General features: G+C 36.5%; 1 protein-coding gene across 17 annotated transcripts in view; it reads left to right on the top strand.

Moving 5' to 3' along the window:
- The window catches only part of LOC139145411 (CAP-Gly domain-containing linker protein 1-like), a 57167-nt gene that overhangs the window by 6025 nt on the left and 24830 nt on the right, over positions 1-26312 (top strand). For 5 of the 17 annotated variants that reach the window (XR_011554918.1, XR_011554917.1, XM_070716557.1 and 2 more), the window contains exons 2-10: positions 9359-10079; positions 12325-12357; positions 14667-14768; positions 17156-17646; positions 18217-18359; positions 19111-19342; positions 19892-20044; positions 22944-22985; positions 25328-25431. Coding sequence is in view for 15 of the 17 variants with exons in the window: in XM_070716557.1 (XP_070572658.1) it covers positions 9968-10079; positions 12325-12357; positions 14667-14768; positions 17156-17646; positions 18217-18359; positions 19111-19342; positions 19892-20044; positions 22944-22985; positions 25328-25431 (1412 nt within the window). In the remaining 2 variants the exon portion in view is untranslated. Of the gene's footprint in view, positions 1-9358; positions 10080-12324; positions 12358-12594; positions 12610-14666; positions 14769-17155; positions 17647-18216; positions 18360-19110; positions 19343-19891; positions 20045-22943; positions 22986-25327; positions 25432-26312 lie in introns of all 17 variants that reach the window. The other 12 variants (XM_070716560.1, XM_070716562.1, XM_070716563.1 and 9 more) reach the window with 12 other exon arrangements.

The raw sequence follows: 26312 nt of genomic DNA on the forward strand, positions 1-26312 counted from the left end.
AACAGTTCAGCACTGACTGTAAATATATTTAAAAGCATTTTGATTCTTTTTAATAGCAAGTAAATTCTAATGATTGGATGAATTTCACAATGGTTTACTTCAACTTTATCAGTTGTTTTTTGTATTATTTCAAAACAAGACATTTTAAAGGGGCCAGACAAATGTAAACTTATAGGTGTTTCATTTTCAGTGAGATAGTTGTTTTGATAAAATGCACAATGTACATTTTTTCTAAAAAAAATCAACATTCTTTTTAAATTTGTTCAAAAAGATCTGGGAAACAACTCTTTTGTGTCAGACAGCATAACTAACAGTATACTCACTTAAGATTCAAAATGGTTACCTCATGTACATGTAACTGTAGGTTTATCGCAATATTCTCTCACAATAGTGTCCATTTGCCATTGTTTGAATTTGGGCTTCTTGTTTTACAGTGTAAAATGTTTGTCCCAATTGAGAGGCTATTTACTCCCTCAAATTATTTGTGTTTCAATTCAGCCATTGATTACCAACAACAGAACCTCAAATAACTGCTCTTCGTCAAAAGACTGATGTCATAGTGATTTATGGATGCTTAACCTGTTCAATGACATGGTATCTGCTTCAGAGGGGTTATCCTGAGGGAAATAACATAACCTCAACCACATTCTAGAATCAGAATTTTCAAGTTAAATCACCCCACTTTTCATTTGACTGTTTGTCCCAGTACGTTTCAATGCCAGAGACGCAAGTTTTCCATCTGTCAACCAGATGCATTATTGAAATGCACACCCCGGGCCGACTTGTTCCGTGTCTCTTACAAATGTGATTACAGGGCGATTCAGATTGTTGAAACTTTGACCCGGTGTAGTTATGATTTATTGTGAACCTCTGTGAACCAGTAATCTCTCCTTTCAACAATATCACTGATATTAGTTATAATCACTAGGGAATTCAGATTCGTTGGGTGGAATGTTGGGCATCATCCGTGCCAAAGGTTTTATAAGGGTTGGCTTCCATGCATTGAAATACTGCTGTCTTAGTATTTACTGTTGTATAAAGAAACCACTAATGTGGCTACCTATTTATGGAACGCAATGAGAATATTATATTCCATCATAAAGCACTGCATATGCACGAATGGAAACAGGGAGATAAGCATAACTGTCCGGAAACTTCTCTGAGAGGTTTCTGTACTGCGCATCACTCCCTTTGTGGGTGGTGGGACTGTCTGCACATGTGCTTCGCAGCCATTAATGTCTATCAAGAAGAACAGGATCTGATGTTGCATGTGGTGATAGCAGAAAGCCCATACCATTCATCTAATCTTGTACATCATTTATTCAGCTATGTTGTGTGTAGATACGTAATTATGCATCATGACAGGAGAAAAACTCTGTCTACATCTACAGAAATGCCACTCAATGTTCAGGAAAACATGAATGTGACATGGCCTATTGCAGTGGACCATGAGTTGAGTTGTATAAATATTATTATTTGCCTCTGTTAGCAGCCTGGATTTAGTCCTTTAAATATTATTATTTGCCTCCTGTAACAGCCAGGGGTGTTTAGATTCACAAAACGGTACAGTTACAAAGCTGATTGAGGATGAAATTTCATACATTTTAACATAGAAAGGGCATGTCGTCATCAGTTTCATAGGAAGCTAAGGCTTCCATTGTTGTGAAGTGAACTTTGTTTATATCACTGGTGTCCTTACAGTCTGTTTTTCCACAGGCTACCACCACATGTTTAATTCAAGATATACTTGAATGTGTCTAGGTGTCAGATGGATTTTCGTATGTTTGATACTGTACACAAATAACTGTGTTACCAAATCCTTCAAATCCTCACACCCCCATTTGCACTATAAAGTTGCAACCTCACCATGGAAAATAATTGTGATAAGGCCAAACAATGGTGGTTACAGGGGGTTATGTGCACTCAACCTTGGTGCCAAAAATGGTAGAGAACGAGATGCGTACACAAAATGACAGGGCAAAGTAGCAATTTGTTGTCATTACAAATGTCTTGTCATGAAGTTTATGTGATTTGAAAGGTCATCTTGCATACATGTACATGGTATGTGCTGCACAAGTGGCAAAAACAAGACCTACAGCCCGTCTCACAGATAGACTTGACAATTTCTGTGATGGCATAATTTATTACATCTAGGGACACAGCACCAGAAATACAGTACATGCTAAGTAAATCCAGCAACCCACACATTACTGAGCATGTGCAATGGGGTCAAAGGTTACACCTATCATCATGCATCAACATTAACTTTTCTGTAGATCTTTGAAGTGCTCAAAAGACACAAAAGACAGTGATATTGTTGCTTCACTTTGTTCTCAGACCTAACTATTCATGGCATGTCACAGGACAACTACTGATGCCTACACAACACCTGTTCCACTTGGTTAGGAAACAATGTCAGCCATTTGCACAGTGATTCGACGCAAATGCACAGTGGAATGTACAGACATCTAATCGTTCTTTGGCAAACATTAATAAAAATGTATATGTTTGTTACTATTGCAAATATGAAAAAAGTAGACTGATGAATTCCCATTTCCAGGAGGACACAGTTAACGGCTGGTTTGAGAGTTCCTCTTTTCAAATCTGGTTAACAGGTGTGTGTGGGTATTAAACTTTTAATGACGTCTATGGTGCATTGAGACCCAGCACTATCTCTTTTACTCTGTGATATAACTTAGTCCAAAAATGAACTGTTCACTGGAAAATCAGGAAGACAGGGTTGCACACTAGGTTGAACAGATAGAAAGGTACCGTACATGTGGCAGTGACAATATCCCCCCACCCTTACACAATTACTGGTATGTCTATGTTCATATCTAAAACTACCATGCTACCAATACATTTCAACATCAAGCCTTTTATATGCCCACCATTTATGTTTGTACATACTGATATCCACCCTTCTCCCATCTAAGAGCTTTACTATAATTTGCCTACTCTAAGAATAAATCATGTGGGTGTGTCTGTTACTGGCTTGTTGGTATGTGGGTCATGCTTCATTAGCTTGTCAGTAAATATAGGTAACTGAACCTTGACCTAGCAACAGTCTCATACCTGCCAGGTATAAATGTGACATAATGCTGGTATTCATTGTCTGTCAGTGTCAGCATTGTCACGATATAGGACCCAGGTTCCATGATTGACTGGTAAACTTGCCCGATCAGTTCCTTCTATGGTATGTACAGTACGCATATGTCACATGTTGGTCTATTTTGGGCAGATCGTCCATGTAGCCGACACGAACACGAAGTGTCTGTTACCGGCTACCGAAAACTATGAAAAATAGTAAAGAATGAGCTACAAAATCACTATCAGTTTTAAGTTGAAGGTAGAATAAGTCTGTGCCTTTGTATAAATACTATAAAAATAGTAGAAAGTGAACAAGCAGCTGAAAGTTAGTGGAGGGGACGTTAACTGCATATCATTTGCATCTCATTGTCGGCTACATGGACTGTGTGGTCTATTTTGGTCATGGTCACTGATTTGCTGAATAGGCATGTAGGTTGCTAGTCAGTATCTCATCGTCATTTTGAGGTCTGCAGATTGGTTTTAGAAGCAAAACGCTACTGTATAGTTCTCGCGGGTCGATAGGAATCAACATGTCAGTACAGTATTCAATGACACAGCAAAACTGTCAAATTCATTTTATAAACAAGGACCTTTATCACTTACAATAACCACAGTATAATACAATAGATGTAAGTCTTAAAAAATACTTCTGACAATGAACATCATTTGGTCTAGACAACAATGGCTGATGTTGACAATAGATTATTATAATCCATTCCATATTACAATATCAGTGGATTGATTTTACAATGCACAAGAACAATTTTGAGAGCTTCTTTCAGGAGTTCATGGATTGTGAACCATTCACAGAGCTGTCACAGAAGATGTCAACACCAACCACGAGTACCAAAGTAAAATGCTCACCTAGTTTGAATCCTAAGTCAAGGTTCTCAATACAAAATATATTTTTATATTTGAGTCTGCAAAATACCTCACACAACCAAAAATACACATAACTGTATAAAGACATACAGCGTCCCATTCATATTGTAGTTATTTTTCATTGTCTAATCAAACAATGTTTTGAAAAAGTGTGTATTTCTAGTGTACTATGAAATTCCCTTTTATCTTTTCTTATTGACAACAGCTTTGCATTTATGTAGGAAAACACTGGAAAAAGGTTAACTACCATACTACCCTGTCCATAGTCTACATATTTGTAAGTGTCATTAGTCACCTGGAATGGAAAGATAACTTGAAATGTGGGTAAGGCTGCCATGTAACCAGGCATCACAGGTGACATGAGGTCATCCAGATGTCATAGGGAACCTCTCAATAAACAATTAACATACTGCAGTGTGTAGATACAGGGAGACTTTCCACAGCTCTGCAGTCTTCCAGTTTTGAAGGTTCACCTTATTCCACGATTACACTGGAGGGCTATTTCTGATAATATCAAGATGAGCGTTATGAATGATAGCATCTGTGTTTGGTGAATACTTTGGTTCAGCTAGATCTTGTTAGCAGTGTCTGCCTGTCAAATATCTATGTGTATGCATGTAATTTTATTTATGCCAAATATATAATCACACAAATAAAATTTTGAGAGCTGTACCGGTAGTGTAGAGAATCTTCATGTTCTTTACCAGTGATAAATCAGATATAAGCAAGTCACAAAATCAAAAAAGAACTTTGCCAGTTGATTTATTTTATTTTCATTTAGGGATCGTTGATCACAAAAGCTGATGCACTAGAAACATTATTCCTTAATTTTGGTGTCAGCTTGTATGATCGACAGCCCCTAAGTAGTTCATAAATTGGAGAGATTTACTTCAGGCAGCTGATAACTTCTCATAGCTATCAGTGTCAGTTTGTGTACATAAACTTTCAGTGCATGGATGAATTCAGGACATGCCATTAGTGTTGACCTGAATTTCATCTGACAGATGCTGATCTGTTGGGTATATACTCTCATAGAGCAAGGACAGTTGTATAACCTAGCTGTTCAAGCATTCTAGTCACAAGTACTGTGAATTCTGAGTAGTGTGGAGTGCAGTTTCTCATCACTAGGCTAGCTGTTGTGACTTTTGTCTATGAGGCCAGTCATAGCTTAACCTACGCTGTCCCTGTGTACTTACCTTTGGAGAATTCACAAAGGAGCCCGCGGAGGACTCACAAAAGAGCACATAATGCCCCCTGTTGTCTGAGGGACGCCATTTGCTTTGCATGAAGCGGTTTTTGGACGGAGTTGACTGGAGTTGTGTCAAAGATCACATTGTCTGATGTCACCACTCTATTTAGGATGTGCATCATAAACAGCATTTTCTAAAGGTGCTCTGTGCAGAAAATTGGCTGTAGGTGGATTAGATTTCAGTAAGAAACTGTGAACCTTGTCCGACAAGCAAGACCACAGTTTTGTTTGATAAAAGGCAACCAAACTGTAGTCTTATACATGATGGGTACATGTATAATATAGACATTATATACATATAATATTGTTATAATTTGTAATATATTGTTTTAAGTGTAGACCAGTGTTTTTAAAATCAATCATCACAACATATAACATGTAGATTAACCCTTCACCTTCTAGACCTGTCAGTTTCCCCACCGACCAAGTCAGTAAAAAGTTACATTGAGCCAAATCTTTATGCATTAATGTTCACCCACTTGGCATGGCATGTTATAGCAGGTTTAGCCTCAGGTTGGCAAAAAATCCCTTGTACTGTACATGTATCTACGTTTTCAAGGGCCTTCAAATATCCAGGGCTTTTACTAATGAAATGCATCACATGGGACATGCTATACCACTCTTGTTTTTAACCAACTTGACCTGATGCTGATTATGTGAACTTTGCAGGATAACTATCGGAAAAAAAAACAGATCAGTGATACATTATGAATGTGTTGTGCAGGCGAAATTGAAATTGAAAGCTGTACATGTTCACTGTGGCAGCACTGATACATGTAGCTCAGCTGACCCCTGCGTGCCATTACAACCGTAAAAACACTCAGATTAATCACGTTGATCACTACACCAGTCAGAACTCCATAACTACAACCAGAATGTCAACAAGGTTATTTCGTGTGTGGCAAGTCAGAATAAATTGTAGTACAAAAAGTACTGGTACTAATTTAATGCTTGATACCAGATATTTAGCTATTCACACAATGGGCTCATTGCAAGCTGATGTATTTATCCGTGACTGACATAATTGTCAGAAAATTATAACACGCGTCATTAGAGCTTTCCCTTCAAAATCAATAGTATAGTCAGTGACAATTACCTGAGACTTCAAATTAAGAAAATGTCTTTCCTGAACAGACTATTCAACAGTGGAAAAGTCAAAGGTCACAGGAGAGACTCCTACATGTAATATGTTTTTTAGAGATATTGGTGACATACACTTTATACAATTATCAAAGAAATATTTCCAAAAATGTTGCACATGATGATGTAGAAATTGGCTGCTAGGATCTGGGGTCAATTTATCAAAGTTTCTGTAACTTCTAATGTTACAGAATGTCTATCAGTAATTAAAATGATATTTTTTCATGCTTTGTTGACCAAACATTTTGTCAGTGGTATGTACATGTACTTGTAATTCATGTGATATTTAGATGATTGTGATAAATTTTGTGTCACAAAATCTGTTTCCATGGATAATTTCCAGAAAAAGTAACGCAATCAGACAGGAATAGTACAGCTTGTAGTTGCAAAAACTGATTACTGTCTTTGAAGCATGATGTGAGGAACCTATTTGAGGAGTGACCATGGTTTGCATTCCAGTAAGGCATTGTAGTGTTCACAGCTTTTGTCCACTGTGAATAGCTCCTTGCAATTCAGAGGGTAAAATCAATGGCAATATGCCATCAGTTTATTGCCAAATCAAGACAGTAAATCATTAGTCATGCCGGTGATGACGTTTGTAATATGGGCATCCGTGACACGTCATAGAAATCACATCATGCATAATTGATTTCCAATGTGATGCTTTCAATTGTAACGTTCATGTTGTGGTGAATGGAAATACGTGGTGATGAATTTATTGTTTTGCCTTGCTCTATAGAAACACTATCAGCATAAGTCATCTGTCCTGTGATGTGTAATAAATACTGAGGGTATACGTGTAGACAAGTCAGTAAATCTGTAGTTCTTCATACATGTGAAAGACAATCACGTACAAACGCTCAGTATATACGATTCAAATTCACGGCCTCGCAGAGTACAGACATCATGTCATGGTGAATGTCTGGCGTACTAAATTTGTAAACTTCCTGACTGAGAGCCGACATTGTACTCATGCAGTAACAATTGCCATAAATGGTGAGGAAGGTTTCAAGTTTCATTTTGGACAAAATCCAATTCTGAAAAAAAAACAAGCTGCAAAAAATTTTGTGAAAAAAAAACAGTAAATATGATGAGGGAATGTTTTGGATTTTAAGACAGATTTGTAGGGTATTGTGTATCTTATCTTCACAAGCATTTATAGTTTTGTAGTTGAAATCTAAGTAAGCGTATGTATCATTTATGATCTGAGTGACACTCATCACAGGCATGATAAACCACATTGTCTGTACAACATGCGGAATCTTGAATTATTCAAAACTGAGAGATGGCTATTTTTAGCCTTAGGATACGAACACACTGTGAACTTTGAGTCGTGCATGTACATGTATGCGTAATGTCTGGTCTAAATATTATTACTGAAGGGTTTGTCAGTTCAATATATCAAAAGAATTTAATTAAGGGAAAATAAAAACTGACACAGTTGAGTGGGTCAGTGTGAAGCAGCTGAGTTGAGTGCATCTGATTGTCTGCATGTAAGTGTCACTGGGTGTTACTTATGTGGAAAATGTCGTTAGTTTTTCGTGTTCCAGCCCATGTTCATATGCGTGGGAGATGTTTCCGGTATGTTATGCACTAGCTGCCTTCAGTCTTCAATTATTTCATCATTATGTCATTTTAATATATGTTCTTCAATATGGATTTTTTATCGAAATGTAGAGGTGTATTTATATTCATGAATAATTAAAGTAACATGTAAGTTCTATAGAATTGATTTTTACACAGAACTTTAATTTTTGTAGTGTCTTTGGAATGAAGTGGGTGTTTACAAAATTGGCATGGCCAAAAGATGGCTAGCTTTGTGCCGTTACCCCATTTTAATTAATTTAGAAAAGTTGATAATGATTTGCCAACCAATTGGCAAAATAAAAATAGTAGTGTGATCAGATAAGTGATGATATGTATTGTAATGTACATTGTACATTGTACATCACGTAATGTACTTCTTGTATATTCTTCGCCCTTTGACCCAAAACCAATGAATGTTTAGGCATAAGCTAAAGCACTGAGACTAATGGATGAAAGAGTTCAATTGTTGAAAGAGTCAAACTCCACTGGGTCTGTCTGCCATATCTGTAGAGTTTAATCAGTGCTAGTAGCAGTGTGCAGTGCTCTGAAGAGTGCCATGTTGAAAATGTAAATAAAGAGCTTTTGCGTTATTGTTCTGTGGTGAGTGAATTTGAAAGATTGAAATCTGAGTAGAAAGTAAAGGGACAGTCTGTCAGATTACATGTACATGTCTACACAAGTAAATGGAATATAGCTAGTATCGGTAAATATGCATAGGTAGCTCATAAGAATCAGATTTGTGTCCGTTAACTTGAGTTTGTCGTGATTTGCTGTACAGTGAATGGCAAATACATTTTTATGGAGCATGCAGTATCATAGTATTGTACAGTAGCTATGTAGATACTACACTTTTTCATGAATGTATGACAATTTGATATTTGTACTACATGTTCATTTCCAAATGGTTATGTACGTGTATGTATTTCCAATATACATGTATATTTCCAATATACATGTATATTTCTAATATACATGTATATTTCTAATATACATTTACATGTATATTTCCAATATACATGCATGTGGCTTTAGTATTGTGAATATGAATGCTAGGCAGCGGATGTTTCTGTATTGTCCCATAGGCATCTTCATATTTAGTTGTCGAATGCAAACCACCTCTAAAACTTTCATGTAAGAATAAGAGTAACTTGTAAGAATCTATACAGGAGTAAACAAAAGTGTTTTCAAAGTTTGGACTTTTGCTCATTTTGTGTGTGTAATCTTATACAGGCGTGACTGCATTTGAAATATAAGTACTCCACTTGACGTGTGTCTTGTATTTATATCTTGTACTCTGAACTTGACCAGCTAGATCACATTTCATAATGATTGTTTGATCAATCTAAGCCTGCCACTGACATTGATCCATAATTGACTATTTTATGAGTTCAATGATGTTTCATCTTCCAGGTCACCCGACATCTTTCCTGTTGGGATAGGCTGCAGACATATCGTTCAGTGTAAATCATATCATCATCATACTGGAAATACATGTGAGTGGAGTCACTGCGGTGGAACTGGCTGCTTACTCTTTTACTTCAAGACATCCAGAACCATTTATAGGATTCATGCGTGGTTGTTATTTCCTCCACGGTTCAATGAAGGCGAGGACTGATTTCCTGTAGATGGGAGGTGGTTGAATAGCTTCGCTAAGGACGTAATACAGTTTGGAACTAATTCTGTAAACTATATTTCTGCAAGTACTTGTCCTGTCTCCCACAGCCCTTGCTGGCTAACCAACGAATTTTCTCAACACTGTTGTTTGGAAGGCGGCAGGGATCGCTTTCTTCTTGTAGAAAACTGTCACTCTGTTTTTATACTGGAAACATCGACTGGACAATTGCACCCATCGGGTCATGTCTTCCAATCATCATACGCCCTTTGATGCCACAACTGACTGAACACATTATTGATGTGTGATATCCAAAGCGGAGTGAAATAAACACGTCTTGAAAACCTGCCATCAATCTTTTATCTTTTTATTTCCTGATTCTCAACGAGGACGAACTTAAGTTAACCATGAGTGGAGCAGCAGGGAAGCCCTCCGGTCTCAGACCACCTTCCAAAATCGCCAGGCCGCCTGGCGCAAGCGGACTTCCAAAACCTGTTCATTCACAATCAAAACCGGAAGGTAAGTAAATTTCTATGGTACGAAAAAAAAAAAAAAGACACTGAGAAACAATTTCATCCATTCATTTTGGATAATATCAAAATTACCATTGCATTAATATTCTTCAGTCATTACTTTGGCCGATATAATGAGATCAGTCTAATCACATGTATAATGTGTATGTAGTTATTGTCTGCGACACCATGCAAAGATTGGTAGATTGCATTGCCAGTTGTCGTATGGCCTTGCCTTCATTATGGGAAATTGCCGAGATTTTTATAATCAGCACAACAAATTTAATTGAGCACCTGTTTTTCTGTAGTATATGCTGGTGGAATGTTTGAAAAATTAGTTTTTTCATGCATCTCTGGTATTCTCCGGTCTGCAGTATAATATAATATTATTGTTTTCTGAAAATACTGAAGACCGCCTTTCCACAGCTCGGTGTACTGTATTTTGTTTTTGTCACCGTTTCCATTGAGTGGTTGCAAGCATGTCGTGCCTGAAATGTTATAACTTCATGCGCACCATTTGTGAAAGAAAACTGCAAATTTTCTGAAAAATTGTGGAAAATGAGGCAATACATCATACAGTCAAAGAGATCCCAGCTGATGCATGAATTTTTTTTCACTGGCTGTTTCACTTCCTGCACTTGTGTTAAAATGTGCTTGCGAAAGAAAAAAGTGTTGTAATTTATGTTTTATGTTTTGTCCTGAATCATTCATAATTGTATCATCGCCATCTGTACATCTCCTTTGTAATGATTTTGTCATTTATCATTTGCTATGTGCATGGTGTTTATGTAAAAGCCAGACATTGGAATCAATATTTTTCAGCACCATCTTCGTCATCACAAGACTGTATTGAAATTTTGACGCCAAACTTTCTATTCAATTGCCAAAATATTATTGGGTCAGCAAAATTGTGAAATGCTGATACATCAGTTTAAAACCCCAGTAACAGTACCTTCAGTTTATTCTTTGAGCACATTAAAATAAATTTAGTATTCAGCCACCCAACCACTAGATGTACATGGTGTAACCAGCATCTGGATTCATGACAAATGAATTCAGATGTGTACATTCATTATCAACAACAACAATGTACATGTACATCATACTTTTGGCCAAGTACTTTGTTTTTCAACACTTGGCAGAAATAGACCAAGAAATTATAGTTTGTACATTGAACAAAAATACTGGAGAAAACTTCATCAGTTACTGGGGCTTATAAATTTATTTGTATACTACCGTACATAACAGTTTGCTTCACAAACAGCATGTGAGACTGCCTGAAAGGCTGGTCTGGTAAAAAACGTTCAACTTTTTGGATTTGTCCATGATGAAACAAAAACTTGCATTGTTTTTCTTTGGCCTGTTATTGGTTCTGTCTTTTGAAGAAAGGAAATTAAGTAAAATACCACATTGCTAGGTCAATCAGCAGTCTTAATGTGATGAACGACATGGTGAACAAATCAAAATCTTGATTCTTTTTGTATTTCTCTTATTTATATGTTAGCAGTTGTCTAACTTATCTATCACTCCTAAATGTAACAGAGCATTATCTCAAATAAACAAAAGGAAATAATTAAATTAATTGTATACATTATTAAAATGTAATGTAATCAAATGACAGAACCTACTTTCAAAAAAAACAAAATTTCAAAAAATATTTTTTTCTGTTTTTTCAATTGTTCAATTGTGCTGGTCAAAGATTTTATCTCCATGTTGCCCAATATTGAAAAAAATTCCAACTGTATTTTGCAAAGGAAACCACTTGCAAGACACAGAGAAGTGAAATTCCACTGGAAATATCTTAAGTCATTAAAAAGAATTTGTCTATTGATATTATGTTATACTGAAAATATGATTGGATAGTAGAGGTCACAGGGTTATCAAAGGATCAGAAAAAAATTTGAATAGTCAAGGCTGACAACTGCTTTCATATACTGATATAAAGGATGGTGTAAAACTAAAATGCAGCTAAGTAATTCATTCCATGGTAAGGCTTAATTTTACATTTCTCATAAAGCTTAAAGTGCAGCAACAAAAATTATGTACATATCACACCAATGCAATGGCAGCCAGTGACTTAAAGGGTTTTAAAGTACTCCCTAAGTTCTTTGTTAAACATTCACTCTCCACCGAACACCATTTGCTATGTAAAAGTCCATTGATCTTTCATCGCTTGTCTTTCTCTCTCCTTCTTGTCTCTCTCTCTTTTATCTGTCGGTGTCTCCCGTGCATTTATTCCCCCTCCGTTCCAGTGGTGGGGCTTTTGAATGCGACACGCACAGAAGGTAGGAACGCCAAGGTGGTCATACTGCCATATGCATGTGTGTGTTACACATTGTAGTGATCTCATTTCACCGTAGCTGGCCATACTAATACTTCATATTGTAGTGTTACAGTTTACTGTCCATTGTACCATACTATCATGTTTTTGTTTTGTGAAATCTTGTTACATACTAATGTCTGATTATAATGATGTACAATGTGCTTTTTTCACGGTCCTTTTTATCTCACTCATCTTGAAGCCATAAGTTCTTCAGGTATCGTAACCCCCTGTTTTCATCCCTGCCTATACTGTGATAGCATTTTCCTCTGGCAAATCAAATTTTGTCATCGATTTGACAAAATTTCTTTGTCAGAAGGAGTGAGGCCTGCTGACTGTCTCTCGTGTTCTGTGCATATTTTCACCAGTCAAATATGAACTGTATAAAAAGGCATATATAAAATGTGTTTGAAAAAAGAAGGGGTTCTCTTCATTTCAGGATGTGATGTTGCCCTTTTTTTTACCTCATATTTATTTTAAAAAAATTATTCCAAAATGATTAAAAAGGCATTGGCAAAGTGATGTTTTAGACCTCTGCAAGGTAGTACCGGTATTTGCCTCAAAATTGAAATTTTAAACTCATGCTCAAAGTTTTCTCACCATGATTCAAACCATTCTTATTCATGAGGTATCTCCATGCAAATTTTGGTACTAAAGATATGATAACCCCAAGTTGACCAATATTTTAATTTTAAGATAGAACCCCTCAGGGACATGTATTCAGACACTCAAACTTGTGTAGTACTATTTTGTTCTACCATTTGATGGGGCTCATTTTCAAGCTCACGGAGTAAGTTAAGGTTTCACTGGCTTATTTGTGAAAATTGAAAATTTGATTTTCCCAATAGAGATACACAGGGATGGTGGCCATTTTGAATTTCATGTGTAGGTAAATATTAAGTTATTTGTTTCTGTGGTACCAAATTTTGCATGGTGACCATTGATTTTTATTCTTGATTAAGAAAAAGAATGATTTGTAGATTCCTTGAGGAAAGTTTGAGCAAAAGTGTAGATATCAATTTTGAGGCAAGTACTACCATAATGTGAACTTTTCGGGAAAGACTTAATTTTCAATTTAAAAAACAAAAAAATGGTGAAAACTTTATTTACACCATCTGTTTAAAATGAGTCCAAATGAGCAGGAGACTAGAAAAGTTCTGTAAAAAATTGTAGAGTCCAAACTCTGTCCATGGGAAGCAACCTACTGTACCTTGAACACCTAGCAATGTATCTACATTAAAAAATTGACTGGAAAAGTTTGACAGATTGTGTGTAAAAAAATGTCTATAGTTCAGTTCTTTTGCCAAGTCTTTACAAAATAAGTAACAGAAAGACAGAACAGAGACAGTTTGACTTTACTCTGCACGCTGAAAAGATAAAATTTAAAAGAGTTGCCATCACTCTTGCTATCCTGTAGTTTTCTCTGGACTGTGTTAAAACTCACTTTCTCTTCATACAGGCATAGCTTAGTTACATTGCAGTAGCCTGTACTCAGAAACGTTTGCTGTTTAATTCCCTTTTTTGTGACTCTGGGATGAACGGGATCTGGTGACTGTAACTGTCGTTTTAATTGTGAAAAATTTCAGTTCACTTAGGGGCTTGAAATGAACCAGTGCGATTAGTTGCTGTACTAAAATTTTTATGAGAATTTAAGCATTTACTAAAGGTATCTGTTATTTATTTTAGGCTTGAAAAGTTTGTGCAAAAAAAAAAAAATAACCAAATTTAAAGTACTGTCAGCTCACTGTGGAGTGTTTGTACACTGGATGCTGTACTCAATGGTTACATTCTAATGATTTTGAATTTTGAGGAAAATTATCAGAGGCTGCAGGCACAAACATCCACAATGTTGCTCATGTTACACCAAACAAGTATTTGGTAGACAAAAGTGTAGCCCTCTACAGTGTGCAGCACAAGCTTATTGTCGTAAGAGAAAACATGGTTATTTCAAGCCCTTGTTCTAGTCAAACACAATGTCAATAATATCCAAGACCTTCAAACTTTATATTCCCTATTCATGAAATCATTGCTTTCAATCAAAGTGGTGGTGGTGATGTTTGTACCACTAGTAGGAGGCATACACATCAGCCCCCTCCCCCTCTTTGTCTTCGATCCCCCCCTTATCATAACTCTCTCGATAAATGTAGTACCTTACCATCGACTCAGATTTCTTGTCTTAAAGAACACATCAATCAAATCATGTAGAAAAGTCATCCTCTGTAAAATCACTGAATTCATAAAAAAGAGTTCCCTTTTTTGGAATTTTGTGTTCAGAGAAAAGCTTCTCCTTTGTTGTGACACATAATAGTGAGGGTAGAAGCGAAAGAGGAAGCCACACGTACCGCTTCCCATGGAAACAATTAAATCAAATAGAAGGTTAGTGACTTCGACACCCCTCATTTTTTCTCCTGTGTGGATAACACAAACTTGTGGCCTATACATTTGTGGTTTTTTTTGCACTTACAACTGAGTGAAGTCATCAAGTATGTGTATTTTGTTAGTATGCAGGATAAACCTTTGATTAAGCAAGCGTTAGGGCTATCATAATTTTCTCATCGTGGAGCAAAAATATTTGGAATTATAAGATGTAGTGTGTTCTAAACCTATCGATGCAAACAAGAATAGGCTGTTTCATTGTCTTTAATACAGAGTGAAAAGAGAAAAAGAACCTTTCAACAACCATGCAGTGCACCTCCTTAATAAATTTATATGACATTGTAAAACAAGTTTCAAGTCCCGTCATGGCAGCCTACTTTAGCAATTACGTCAGAGAGACCGCGGAAATGCTCCAGTTCCTCATGCAGTAACAGTAATCCTGTTTCTTGCATGTCAAACCCTCTTCAACAAGTTCCAAATTGTGAGATATCATCCTTTAGGTGCCTGAATCAGTGAATGGGATGGGGAGAAAAAAACTCAGAACTATGATTAGTATTTTAAATTGTTTAGAATTTTAAATCAGTTCTTTACGTTTTTGAGGTATTTCAAACAGAGAAGAGGCATTAGATAAAGTTTCAGGTGGCCAAAGAGGATTTAATCAGAGCGGTCTACCCAGACATCACCACCACTACATACACACCTTTGTCTTACACAGATTGGTGGTGGATTTATTTACACACTTGCCGTCATATATTATATCAATGTGTTTTTTTGCATCACACAATGTGTAGCAATATTGAAAGTAAAGACTGAATCAAGACATTGTTAAGTCGGTGTTTCTGAATTTTCACCAAAAGAACCTTCAAATTCAGCATTGAGCAAGGGACGCAGAGTTTGACTCTGTAAAAATTATGTCGTTTGGAATTGGTGAAAGCAGTGGTGTGACATCACCACTGGGACACAACTTTTAGTAAGTGTTTTAAAGCATTGTTTTCTGAACTTACTGTTAGTACGTACCGTAGTGTGAATTTCATCTTTCAGTATACTTTTACTAATTTATATTGACAGTAGAGAATCAGTTTTTGAGAAGATACATTGTAATGTACTTAGCAATGTCTTGATCCAAATGATTGATAAAACACTTCACAATGCTTTATAGAGTTGAAGCCGGCGTCATTTTAAGCACATGTAATTGGTGGTGGGGTTAAGAGGTTTTCCCAATTTTGAGTGTTGTTATAAACTTGAACATGAATGTTGACAGCAGTTTTGCTTGTATAGACCTGAACTTCCTGTTTGTGGTTGGTTGCTGAATGCCAAGATCATACTTAGACGAAATTAGTTTGATAGTTTGTACTGATATTATGAGCAAAGCATGTCTGTATTGGAACGTGGTTGCTTGCCAATCAGTGATCATACACGTGTGATGTAACTCAGTTTGCCTTGTACGCTGTTAATTTGGTCAGCAAAGAAGTGAATTTGATGAATACTGTAACTGTTTTCATCAGTGAATGAAATGTTGTAAATTTGAAAAAGATTCATACAGCAGTATACAGGTATTTGCCAAAAAGAAATTTTGCACAGAAAGTATTTTATTATATTCTATGTCATAAGTTGCATATGTGATTTAGAATTTTGCACTGTCCAGTTTTTCACGAAAATTTCGTCCACAAAAAGTGAGCGTTTGTATTTGTCAGGAAGGTGTAAGAAACGCAAATGACAACCAAATTATGTGAAAAGGGAACTTTGAAATGGAAACAGATAAATTTTCACAGAATTTGGTCATTAAGCCTTTAATTTACCAATGTTCAAACCTTTTCAAATGTCTGACAACACGTATTGATTTTCGTTTTTGCCATTTGGATTGCCCGTTTCCATTAACATGTTAAAACTAACACAACAATGGTATGACAGTTAATGCCTATGAGTAGCATGTTCCCATTGTACTGACAAAATGGACTGTGGTTACTGTAAATAGATGACCACAATGCATGATCTCTCATTGAAAATGAAACCTTGATGCCCTCTCTGCTCCTAGCCGTAACTGCTAGAGAGCTAGTATACTATGAAAATGAAGGTAACTTTTCAGCAAGAGAATGAAATGATCGGCACATATGCACTGTCCATTGCAAGGCATGCGTACATTATATTACTCACAGAATGGTCAGTTAAAATTACACAAATAGGAAGTTCATGAAGTAGTAGTTTATTATTTTCCCACCATTGATATCAGTTTTTGTTTTCCGCTAAATACTTCACCGTGTGTGCGTGTTAGTATTTTAGAATATTAACCCCCAAAACTAACATAACTGAGAAAAATGTGTGGTTGTGTCTGTCAAATGACTCACAACCGCGGAACTTTTTTATCTTCTTTTATGTTATCATTGTAGATGCTATAGCTCATTCTGCTAGGGCTGCTGGTATGAAGTCAGTTGAAGCTTCTCAATACGCTCGCCAGCTTGCAAAAAGCATGATGGCTCCGGTGGCAGAAACTGCCGGCAATAGTGAAATAAAGGATGACTTTATCATAGGAGACCGAGTTTTAGTCGGCGGAAACAAGCCGGGAATTATCCAGTACTTAGGTGAAACCCAGTTCGCTCATGGGCAGTGGGCTGGCGTTGTTTTGGATGACTTTTTGGGCAAAAATGATGGCTCGGTGGCGGGCATCAGGTATTTCCAGTGTGAGCCCAAGAGGGGAGTGTTTGCGAAGGTCTCAAAGCTTGTAAGGGAGCCGATGTCCGGGGCGTCCACCCCCACGGGCATGTCCAAGCCGAGCGGTGCCCCTAGCACGCCCCGCATGGGCACCAAAGTGGGATCCAAAATACCATCCACTGGTGGCAGAAGTGGAGCTGGCGAAGCGCCTGATAACCTTGGACTGAAGGTGAGTATGGTAGAGATTTATGGACTGAATAACCATACATATGTGCATATTCACACTCACAAAGTAAGACTCACAGATATACATGCACCTTCTCCTTGTGTCAGCGTACATTGTTCAGCGACTTTTCTGTGTGACATAGAACTGTGAAAATTAATGAGAAGCTAGTCTGTCAGCTTTTGCATCTCAAATGTAGCAAGCGAACAGTATTGCACCAAAAGATTCTCAGAGTACTTTTTAAGGTGTTCCCCCAAAAGAATTGTCTTACTCCAGACATGGTATTTAGATATTTAGATATATATTTCACTTGACTACTATCTAATATTAATATTTTCAGTGTCCTTGCGTCAAAGAATTGTCTAACTCCAGACATGGTATTTAGATATTTAGATATATATTTCACTTGACTACTATCATATCAAATTCTTGCTGGTTAGTCAGCATTGATATTATGACAGGAATTTAGCCCCCACATTTAAAAGTACATGTATGATATATCCACCGAAATGCAATGGGAAGTCTTGATGAGGCGGAATTAAGCTAGATATTCATTACAAATTCTGCAATTGATAGGTTGGCGACAGAGTACTAGTGAGCGGTTCCAAGCTGGGAACGCTGAGGTACATCGGTACCACAGAGTTTGCCAAGGGTGAATGGTGTGGCGTTGAGCTCGTTGAGGAGCTCGGTAAAAACGACGGCGCGGTGGCCGGTACCAGGTAAGCGACATCCTGCGCTTTGTCAATGTGATTTTAGAGGAATTCTAGGCTTAGGTTGTAAGAAATAAATGCAAGACCACAAGCCATTCATGTACAACTTGCCACACCAACTTGAATGATGCAGAAAAACTGTCGGTATCACTGTTAGAGGGCCAGTAGCTGTAACTTTTGGTGATTTTTTCACTAATTCTTGTTCTATTCCCCAAAGCATGTTGAGATGCACAGTATGTATTTAACTTGCTAATTCGGCCTCTAAATGTATAGACTGCATTGTTCATGCTGACAAGTGAATTCTAGTCCTTACTGCAATTCATATGTCAAGAATAATCTTAGCACATTTCACACGTATACACACTGTGTGGACGAGCTGAATAGTGAGTGTTTCAAATGATTTTAGGAGTAGAACAAGAACTTTGCTGTTGACATACCGGTACAAAACAAAAAAAAGAGAAAAAATCATTAAAAACTTACAGTTACTGGCCCATTAATTAACCATTCAAAAGTTTATACATTGCAAGGTATAACGTTTCCCTGTGTATTGTTTGTAAGAATACAAATTTTCCATTTGTTGTTACAACTTGAATTCTCAATTTTGCCCTTCTTAATTGCCAGCACCAATTTCAGCTGAAATTACAAATTGTATTGTGCATATGATATTGTACTCCTTACATACAAAGAACTACCCGGTATGTACAAAAGATTTGATGTTCACCAGAGATGGTTTCAATATCACTCTTTTATTGTGTACCAGGTATTTCACATGCAAGCCAAAATATGGCCTGTTTGCACCCATCCACAAGGTGACCAGGGCCAAGGGCAAAGCCGCCAAGCCGGTAGCAGAGCCGGTCAACAAAGACAAGAGGAGTGATAGCACCAGCTCTGTCAGTTCGGCCAGCTCACTGTCCAGTCTCTCCAGAAGCGCTGGTCAGAGCTCCATTGAAATGCTTTCTCCGAGGGGACTTGAGGCTAAGAGGCAATCACAGGTAAATGGTTTTGGTGTTACCATGGTAATGTGCGATGCTGTAGAGGACATTTGACGATAACATATTATTACATTTCAGGTTTAGAGAGAGAGAAAAGAAAAGAAAAATACACATTATCAAATTTATCCAATCAAATCACCACATAAATAATTTCTTCTAGATGTTCTCCACATTATAATTTATGTACACAGTATCTTGTTACTCTTCTGAAAAGACTTGGAAATTTTCTTCAGATCCACTGTCTATCACTATATGCATCTGTATCTTAGCTGCCTAAAAATATACTGCAATTCAGTTCTTTCTGTCTTCCTGTCTTTGAATCTATACATAATTGCATTCAGCAATTGGTAAATTATATCTTTGTAGTATCTATTCCATGTTTGCTGTATTTTCTCTCAATGGATTTTCTTTATCATTTGACAGATTTCCTATCATTGTTTTCTGCTTTCCATGTCTTGCTTCTGTTATATATGTGTGTATCTTGCATGTGTCACTGTTTTTTTTTTGCCTCGTGTTTTTCTCTGTGGCGCCTGCTTCTCTGCTTTCTAGGACTCTTCCTCTGAAAAGCCTGGCCAACAACAACAACAACAACAACCCCAACAACAAAGACAACAGCAACAACATAAGTCACAGCACGCACCAGAGCTAGGCGCTGATACTCCGCGAAAGGACATAGGCAAATCTTCAGCCCAAACCGCTGAGGTATGATGTGTCGGTTAAAAAAAAAGACAGCTAGTAAAATAATAAAATATGATATCATAAAAAAAGTAAAAGCTATCTGCTTGGAGCTTGGAACTGTAAGGAAATAACATTAAAATTTAGGATAAACGTTCACAGTAACTTGAGATGCAAATAGTTATGTTTTAATAATAAACAAATGGTCATGTTACAGCTTGTTCCTGTATGTAATATTCATGCAGTTTGGTATCATTTCTAATCAACTCATGTTCAAATAGATCAATTAAACCTTGTGTGTTAATCACATTAAACTTACATGAAAAATTCATGTTTTCTTTATATAGTAGTTAAAATAAATATAAGCAAATTTAAAATTTGAATAATCTATGAGTAACTAATTGGCCAAAAGTTCTGCATTGAAAATTAGTTAGGTCGACAAATGTATGATGGTCAGTGTGCCCCTATTAGCCAAAATTTGCAAGCTGCTGATTCGAGAAAATCCTCTTTTGGAATTTTACATGTCTCATGTACTAATATGTGGCTGACATAGAGATGTATGCAGAAAGTCATGTATTGACTACAAAAAGTTCAGAAATATAAATTCAAGGACACACTGTTGCCAGTCTTGAAAATTTGTTTTTAGCACAAACAAAAAAAAGAAGACCTCTCAAGCCCTTGCTCAGCGTTTTCTGTCCAAATGTCCAGCCTCTACAACCATACTAACCGTCACTGTCAGTGTGTCTTGTCTCAATTAATCATGCTAGTTTGTTGCCATGGCAGCAGTACTTTTGTGACAGTATCGCTATGAATTATGCCAAGCCCTGCATTCATTAGTAAATGACTACATGTAGTGTTTATAGGAAGAATAAGTGTTTCTTCATTGCTAACAAAGGCATCAATACCAGGCGGTACTTAAATTTGCTGTTAATAGCTGGATTGTCTACTGTTATGTAACATGAATACTGTTGAAGAGAAAAGACCTGTCAGCTAATGGCATCATAAATTGTGTGATGTATCTATGAGATAAAGTATCTTTTGTTGTAGACGTCGCGCTTATGAAAACTTTATTCACAAAGATTTGGCTTTGAGCCAGTGTCAGCAGAGACATTTAGATGTAATTCTGTGGAAATGTGTGTAGAACCAGCAACTTATGCTGTATCAAAAGTGTGGCAATTATCAACGTCAGTTCTAGAAATGTTGTAATAGTTTCATGTCAGCAATTATCAGTTGATTAACTCACACTAAACCATCTCTTCCAAGCTGGTAGACAAATTTGCCTGGAATTTGGAAACACAAAAACAATAACCATTGGTGCATACATCCAGAGATCCCTCTCAGAAGTTATCCCAAATGTGATCTTACTTAAGGCAGTATGCACCTTGACAGTAAAGGACTTCAACTTTTGCTCAGACTGTTTTCAAGGAAACTTTCAACCTTTCTCTTTCAAAATTATGAATATAAATCGGGGCTCAAATCTTGGCACCTCAGAAACAAACTACCTTAAATTTAAGGATATTTGAAATTCAAAATGACGGCCATCTCTGTGTCAATGTTAACTCTGTGGGGGAAAAATGATTTTTGATTTTCACAAAAATAAGACAGAGAAAAGTTTATTTCTCCAAGAACTTCAAAATGAGACCCCTTCACAAGTATTGGTAGTAGATCAGAAAAATATTCTAAAAATTTGATAGTCCAAATATCTGTCCAGCTTTACCTAATAAGTTGTATCTAGCCTGGAATATCTCTGAAGTTATCACTGATAGACACTGTACATGTGTACAGAGAGGGTGACCTCTGACCTCTACAATAGACGTTAACAGAGCAAAAGATGAGAAAAGGCTTAAACAGGCATTCAGTAAAGCATGTAAATTAACTGCATGTCAAAACTCTACTGTTAGAGTTCAAAGTTGTCAAGCATGTTGGTCAGTTCACGCTTTTCTCGCTGAACACCCATTGCATCGTTTATCCATTGCTTGCTTTTCCCCTTGTTTTGCATAGGTGCACATTTACCCACCCGCCTATGCATTTTGTTTCTGGGCTTTCGACTGGTGTTAAGATCCTTGCTGTCGATAACTGTTGTGTACCTGAAAGGTGTCAAATTTGTGTAATTGGAAGAGTATCACATTAAAAGTTTTCATCTTTGTTCACATGTTATCACGGATTGTCTCGTTGTTGCATCTAGCTCACATATAATCTATGTACTGCAGATTTCACCCGTCATTTGGAACTTGCAGCGGCCATCTTGCTTACTGATTCTCAATCAGATGACAGTTTTACAAAAGTTGTGCAAAATTATGTCTAGTGTCATCGCCCTTGCAGTCTTCATGAAGTATAATTGACAAGCCTGAATTGTGAATTACAAACCAGAAAACATTTTTGTAAAAATGAAACAAAAAAGGAAAAGCTACCCCATCATCTGTCAAATATCACAACAATAACAGCAAATTGTATACCCTACCATGTACAGTCGACTTCATTATTTAAGATTTTGAATTGAACAGATCTGGCACAAGCGATCCCTTTCAGAAGTTGCGGAGAAATATTGCCCACAGTGACCTCACTGTTCATCCTCTCGATGACCTTCTTGAAAAAAGCTGACTCCGTGTTTTTGTGAAGGCAACAGACAAGCAAACAAACCATGCCTTTTTCAAAGCTGAGTGTGGGCGTGCTCACCAATAGCTCATTATCTGCAGTTCATTGACCCATAGAGTATATGTTGGCTGTGAATGTACCATTAAGCATCAATGCACAAAAAATAAAAAAAAACATATATACAGAGCTGTGTTATCATGATAAAACTACACAGACATTTGCCGCACTGCATGCATTAAAGATGTACATCATGTATTTTTCCCCCTTTACCCTTCGTTTTTTTTTCTCCCTGTATATTACTCTCTGTCCTTTTTCTTTCATTAACCAACAGGCTGAGAGTGAGCTTGCAGCTCTCCGTTCACTTCATGAGAAGGTAGATTTCATAAAACAAAATTCTCGGTGTTTTCTCATAATCCTCTCACCTAGTAAATGATTCTCTTCCCACCAATTATTATGGTGATTCTTAGTGCCCTGATGGTTTTAAAAATATGTGCAGTGGTTAAATTTACGTTCCTCACTTCTTAGATTTTGTAGAATTTTTTAGTATTTTTTGACAAGAGGTGTAGGGTTTACTTGCTGTGCAGTTGCCGACCGAAGCATGCTCTTATTTTTGAGTAATTGTCCTGTGAAACTTTTATACATTCAAGCTTCACATTTATTGGCTTATTTTGAGCTTGATGTAAAATCTGGATGAATATAAGCCAATAGAAAAGCTTGTTTCAAAAAAAGGTAAACATTTGCATTCACCGTGCCAACCTTTCTAAATGCTTAAAAAAGTCATACTGTCATTCGTAGCTGTTCATGTGTACTCATGTCAAATGGCTGCTTAACTTGTCTGTGACTTCGCATCTTTTCAAACATCCACACATAATTGGCGTTGTCCTTTGGGCAGTGCCGTGGTAAAACGAGGATCTATGTATGTACATGTATATATGAAACATGAAACATTGCAAAGTTACAGTTGTATAAACTAATAGAAATGAGAGCATGTTGATGGTTTGTGTTTCTGTCAGTGTTTGATGTCTTTCCTACCCCATGTACAGTAAGTGACACCAACAATGTGTTCAGGCACATTTTTGGATTGACTTTCAATGTATTTTCACCTTTTGAAAAAAAAAGTTTGTTGTGATATTTTATTGCGTTCTCGTGTGAGGCAAGTATGGTTTTCGTTTTAATGTTGTTGTTGTTTTATTTTGCAACTAACTCTTTCACTGACAGTCATTTCAGAATGGATATTTACAAGTTTGAAAAAAAAAGAAAAAGTATAGATGATTATTTCTGATTATTTCATTATTTTCAGTTTCTTATCTTTAATAATACTCAAATTATATTCTATAGGAGGTTTTAAATTAATGAATCATTGTGTACTTTAAAGCTATTACATTCATGCATACAAATATTGATGAAGAGATAATAATTCTTGTTTTCAGTACTAAGTGCTTTGAAAGGGTTAAGTTCGACCATCCCCCCTCCCTTCCGTACCCAAATATAGCAAGGGGAAATCATATTATTATGGGATGGTGACTGGGTTAAAAAGGGACTTTTTTTGTTTTTATGGTGTACCATATCATCAGAAAGTAGTGAAACTCACAATATATAGTAAACATGACTACAAGGCAACATCAATTGGGTTTGTAGTTTCATTCCTCAAATAAAAGTTAGTCAGTAGAAATTCCAAATCACGTTACTGTTTGTACATGATTCCATATTCATTCTGAATTCAGTTCAATTTCTAGTGTTCGGTTTGCTTCACCCCGTATTAAAAACAGTCATGGATCTATATCAGTGAGCTGAATAATATCATTTTCACTTTCAATGTGACATCCAAGCACTAAATGACATATGGATTTTAGTTTTGTGAGTTCCATTGCTTTGCAGAAATAGAACCACCCCCACCCCCAGACCTTTGGTGGTTGTTTTAATTGTAGATCATGTTTGTATCGTGGTTGAACATCAGTGGTTAACCAGTGGTAGTTAACTGTATTTACAGTAAATTTGTAAACCAAGGTTGGTTATTTTGAATGGTAAAGCAGTTGTAATATGGTTAAAATAGCTAGTTACCGTCGTAAGGTTTCAGTAGGTGAATTGGATTAGGAACGGTATTGTAGTGATCATCAGACTGATATTTGATAGCAGAATCTTTGGCTTTGCAAATCATATTTACATTTATAAAGAGATTTCAAACTATTTTTTTTGATGAATTATGAACAAAGTCAAATTACAGTGATGTTTACTGCAGAAAGATTACTTGTATATGTGTTAGAAAGTTTTATACCAGAGCTTATGAAGTCTGGAAAACATTTCAATCAGTACTTGTTACACTAAAAAGTTATGAACAATTTTGATTTCAGCAAATATATTATAGCCCAACCACTTTATAAATATCAGGACAATGTTTCATGGTGTGAAAATCTTTCTTCTATAGAATAGTTGAAAACGTGATGATGCTTTGGAATAAAAAGTTACATATCGTTACAGTGTTCCTGATGTGAATCTCATATTAAGATAGACTCAGAATCAAAATTTTGTTTAAATATTTCCAGTATGTAAGCTCTATTGAAGATTCTGCTCAAGACTCAGTCTTTAGACTCAGAAGTATATAGGGGTTTGTAACAAGGATGGGCCTTTAGCTCACTGGTGTGAAGTGTGGTGTTGCAGTGCACAGTTCTTTTAGACAGATCCATTTCTGAAAACTTTCTCTGTTTCTATATACAGTTTGTGAAGGAGTCCGAGAGTAACCGGGACTCACTGAAATCACTGGTAGAGTCTGCTGACAAAGAGAAAGTAGAATTGTTGCAACAGTTAGAAGAAGAAAGAAGGTAAGAGTACTGAGAACAATGTGGTATGTTAGTATTCCATTCAGTAGCTTTAGATATTGTAGCTTGTAACTTAGTTTTAGCTGTAAGAGAACTGAGACCTGAACATGTGAAGGGGTATTGAAATCAATTCTTTAAGGGTCAGTAACTGTAACTTTTGATGATTTTTGCACCATAGTTCAATGGCAAGTTCTTGTTCAACTCCCAAAAGTATGATAAAACACTCACTATTTAGCCTGTCAATACAGTGTATATACATGTACATGTACTTGAAATGAAATGCATTGTATTGTGTACATTCGAACTCTAGTCCGGACCAGAATTCACTTGTCAATAATAATGCAGTCTGCACTCCTACAGGCTGAGTTCATAAGCTGAGTACTGTGTATCTCAACATGCTGTGGGGAGTAGAACAAGAAAGTTAAGTTGACATTTACAAAAATAGTGAAAAAATCGTCAAAGGTTACAGCTTCTGGCCCTTTAGGCTATGCAACACTTTTAAATCTGTGAAACTTTTGTAATCCTGATCTCAAAGTATGTAGCTTAGAAATGGTATTTTAAAATGTTATTGTTGTACCTCACATACCATATAGCGGTAGTTTGTGATCTTAACTGAATACAGTAACAACAAAGCTGAAAATACACTGAGAACCATACAGATGTTATGACTGGATCAGTAAGATCACCAGAGAACTGATTCCATCCTTTCCCAAGCTTGCAGGTTTTAACCAAAGCACGCTTCAGACCAGATCAAAATTTAAATTTTATTGAGAAAAAAAGATGCACATAACAAAAAATAGACAGTTCTGGGAATCTTAGATGTTGCTTCAATAATACCAGTGCCATGATAAAATGGGGGAAAAAATCATAACAATTTAATTTCA

Source organism: Ptychodera flava, chromosome 12 (genome assembly GCF_041260155.1).
Source record: "Ptychodera flava strain L36383 chromosome 12, AS_Pfla_20210202, whole genome shotgun sequence".
NCBI lineage: Eukaryota > Metazoa > Hemichordata > Enteropneusta > Ptychoderidae > Ptychodera > Ptychodera flava.